Here is a 4,302-nt window from a genome sequence, read left to right as displayed (position 1 = left end):
CTTTGATCTGATAAAAATTACCTGCCAAAATCCACAAAATTGCCTTAAAATCCGTAAATAACAACTTTTAAACTCATTAAGACCCTTATGAGCTCATTTTAGATCATTAAGGCTAAATTTAGGGCAAAACACATGCAAGAGTCATTTTTTTGAGTAAATGTGTGCAAATAAAGGCCTAAAAACATACATTTCATGTCCAAGTAACCTTGCTACTAGTAATCGACCCTAGTGAGATCTTTAAACGTACTGAAACTTTCCCAATCACCAAAGTCAATGTGAAGTACAAAATTTCCTCACCCTCAAACTTAAACATTTTCTAGGCCTTTATTTCACATTATTTTCTTTTCCTTCTTCTTGCCTAGGACACTCGAAGTGTAATCCTTACTTTCATCCCAGCTTGCCCACATGGTTGTCATTATTAATTGAGCTCGGACTTTGTGGTTGAGCTTTGACTGTATGATGATTTTGCTACATGTTTTGTGATGATGACAATCTATGATAGACCTTAGATAATTTCTATTCACATTTTCACCAAACTATTGTTATGTATGCTTGGGCTTTTACCAAACTATTGTTATAAAAGTAAAAAGCATGTTGTAAAGTTAAAAAGAAAGTATGTATAATATTTTAGAAGGGGATTACTCCTCCTTCCGGAGGTATTAGTAATCAGGGGCGGTTATGACACTCGTTGTTTCTACTATATGAATATACTTTGAGGAAGTGCGTAAGGTTCGACGCCAAAGTAGTTTTTAAATCTTTATAATATATATAAAATAAAAAGTACTGTAAGTGAAAGGCTTTATATATTATATATATATTTATTTATTTTCTATATCTTTTGTCATACTAGGTATTACATTATCATTGTATTCATAATTATAATAAAAACAAGCTATTGTATGTCTCTCTCATTTTATTTAAACCAAAGTACAAGTATGTAGTTTGATGAGCTAGAGAAAGAAGTTGTGAGTGCAATGTGGTCACTTTGGTTGAATTACAGCAGCTCTCACAACCAACCCTTCCTTAACATAATTTCCGTCATGATCATACAAGGTAAACGTCAACTCTCCTATACCATCGTCGACCTTGACTTCCCCGACCTTGATCGGGAACCATACATCTCGTTGCTTATTCTCTAGAGATTCGTTAGTCACAATTGTTAACCCATCTGACCACTTGAGTTTGAGGTTAACAGGATTTTTCCAATCATAGCGAGATTCCTTTAGCAATAATTCAAACAGTATTTCATATGTAATACCAGGTGATAGCTTCTCTGCCTTGATACTCCCACGAATATCTAGCCACCAGACATATATAAGTTCAGCCACTTCAACTTTCTTACTGCAAATTTTTTACACAATACACATCCACAAAATCAATATTTTGCCAATTACTTTGATAGTTTGGAAATATATTTTCAAAATTTATAAAGAAAAATCTAGCGATAAGAATTAAATATAAGATTTATTGGAAGGAGAAAAACTAAAATTAAATAAATTTCAAGTATGAGGACCAAAATGATATTTGAGTATGAACTAATAAATATGTGGTTAAATTATACCCGTTGATCTCTTTAAATGTCCATTTCCAGTATCGAGGATCCTCACTCCAAGCTATTGCGAGGTCTCTTGCAGGTATAATAATTTTCTGCATATAAAGATGATTTGAAATTTCCCTTATCATGTCCATATAATTCAAGTAAATTAAATTTGAATTTCCCTAAAATAATGATGACTTAAGGGTATGCTTGAGATGAATTTTAGAATCATTGTTTTGAGATAAATTATTACATTATAATTAGTTTTGTAACAGTGTGATACATCGTATAAATATTCTCCATAACATATTTATGTAAATGGTTTAAATTTAATTAAAACTGTTTTTAATTAATTAAGGTTTGATTTTAAAAGGTAGTATTAGAATCATCAAATTCTTGGGGAAAAAAACATCACATTTTAGATTAAAAAAAAGACTAAAGGGAGAGAACGTTTTACAGATAAAGAAACAGTGAGAAAAATTATATTAATTTTTTAAACAATAAAATCAAATTGGAGGTAAACATTGTAAAGTTTTAGAGAGAGGAAATTAAGGAGATGAGAAAAAATAGAGAGAAAGAGAGATAAATTAAAATGGACAAAACTTTTGAAAAGAAAAATACAATTTCTTTATTAATTTTAGAACAAAACAAAGTGAAGAGGAAGATATCTTTTTAAATATGATAGAATAGTATTATATATATATGCGTCCGTTCACATTCACCCAACAAAAATCACTTGGAGTAATCTTCCAAGTGATTAATAGGAAATTACTTTATATGATTTTGGATGTTTTCAAATATCACATTTTCATAATTGTCAAACATCACAGTTTTAGAAGAAAAGTACTTTTAGTCATTTCAAAATTACTTTCAAACATACTGTTAAATTCTTCTAATATCAACTATAATATTCCAAAGAAATTTATTAAATAGAGCATACCGAAACTGGTACCTTTGGTAGAATTTCAACACCTCTAACAACCAACCCCGACTTCCAATATTGTCCATGTTCATACAAGGTAAACGCCAACTTCCCCCCAACATCGTCGACCTTGAATTCGCCGACCTTGATCTGAAACCATGTATCTCTTGACTGATTCTCTAGAGATTCATGGGTCACAATTGTTAATCCATCTGGCTGTTTGAGTTCGAGGTTAACAGGATTTTTCCAATCGTATGCAGATTCCTTTAGCAATACATCAAACACTATTTCATATGTAATGCCAGGTGATAGCTTCTGTACGTTGATACTCCCAGCAATATTTAGCCAATATACCCTTATAAGTTCAGCCACTTCAACTTTCTTACTGCAAGTTTTTTATACAATACACATCCACAAAATCAATATTTTGCCAATTACTTTGATAGTTCGTGAATATATTTTCAAAATTTATAAAGAAAAATCTAGTAGTAAGAATTAAATTTAAGATTTATTGAAAGGAGAAAAACTAAAATTAAATAAATTTCAAGTATGAGGACCAAAATGATATTTCGGTATGAACTAATAAATATGTGGTTAAATTATACCCGTCGATCTCTTTAGATGTCCATTTCCAGTATTGAGGATCATCAATCCAAGCTATTGTGAGATCTCTTGCAGGTATAAAAATGTTCTGCATACAAAGTAATGAAACTCAAACTTACAAATTTGAATTTTCGTTTCACATGTCAATATATATCAAGTAGTTTAAATTTGAATTTTCCTTAAGTAATGATGATTTAAGGATATGTTTGAAATGAATTTTAGAATCATCGTTTTGAGCTACATTACTTCATTATAATTACTTTCGTAAATCATATAAATATTATATTATCGGTATCATACTTGTACAAATGGTTTAAATTTAATTAAAATTATTTTTAAATAATTAATGTTTGATCTTAAAAGGTAGTATTAGGATCATCAAATTTGTAGGAAAAAAAAGCATTACATTTTATATTAAAAAGTACTTTATACAGAGAAAGTTTTATAGAGATAAATATAAAAATAGAATCATCGAGTAAAAATCATTTGGATATATCTCCTAAGTGATGGAATAAATGATTTTGGATGTTCTCAAAATCAATTTCTCATTATCATCAAACACCATAGTTTTAGAAAGAAAGAAAAAAAAGAGTAATTTTCGTCATTTCAAAATCACCCCAAACGTTAAATCCTTCTAATATCAAATATAACACACCAAAGAAAAAATTTAATTGTTGCACTTACCTTACTCGCACTTTCTCCTGCCATTGTAAGAGGTTATCTAGATTAAGAGATTGGAGATAGGAATGACGATGAGAGTGCATAAGGGGAAAATATATAGCCCCTTGTTTGGTATAATTTTTCAAACATCACATGAGAATTTACTTATTCCCATGTTTTTTTTATTTTTTTATTTTCTTTACTTGTGTTAAGAGTATCTGATACCTTTAAAAGGTAATGGCTTTCTACATCTATTTTATTCTTATATTAAATTGACAATCGATTATATAAAAACAATTCGGAAATAATATACAAAATTAACCTAATTAATTATGTTATCCAATTCTATGCTATTGAATTAAGTACAATTGAGTGAGGAATTGAACTATATAGTTAATTGTTTTCTTACTGATTAGAATATTATAAATTTTAATATTTTATTGAAATTTTTAATAAATACATAATCTAATATTTAACATTAATTCATTTTTAGTTGTTATTGAATGGATTTTTTACACAGGTCAAAGGTATTTGATACGCTTTCAAAAAAAATAATTAACTATATTTCATTCACTCTCCT

General features: G+C 28.9%; 1 protein-coding gene across 2 annotated transcripts; it reads right to left on the bottom strand.

Moving 5' to 3' along the window:
* Nucleotides 1-786: 786 nt before the first annotated feature.
* Nucleotides 787-3,864, bottom strand: LOC120069799 (lectin-like). 2 transcript variants are annotated; one of them, XM_090316386.1, is made up of 5 exons: nt 3,747-3,864; nt 3,065-3,150; nt 2,478-2,844; nt 1,562-1,647; nt 787-1,341 (listed from the first exon to the last, which is right to left on the bottom strand). In XM_090316386.1, the coding sequence occupies exons 1-5, from the start codon at nt 3,768-3,770 to the stop codon at nt 981-983; spliced, it is 924 nt and encodes a 307-aa protein (XP_090172512.1). In that variant the 5' UTR covers nt 3,771-3,864; the 3' UTR covers nt 787-980. The 2 variants fall into 2 exon arrangements, with proteins under 2 accessions (XP_090172512.1, XP_090172513.1); XM_090316387.1 differs by having other exon boundaries at nt 2,490-2,844; nt 3,747-3,858.
* Between the last annotated feature and the right edge of the window lie 438 nt (nt 3,865-4,302).

This window comes from Benincasa hispida, chromosome 8 (genome assembly GCF_027475165.1).
Source record: "Benincasa hispida cultivar pf3 chromosome 8, pf3_genome.v1.1, whole genome shotgun sequence".
Taxonomy (NCBI): domain Eukaryota; kingdom Viridiplantae; phylum Streptophyta; class Magnoliopsida; order Cucurbitales; family Cucurbitaceae; genus Benincasa; species Benincasa hispida.
Note: the sequence above shows the minus strand (reverse complement) of the source record. Positions and strands in the feature narration are given on the sequence as shown.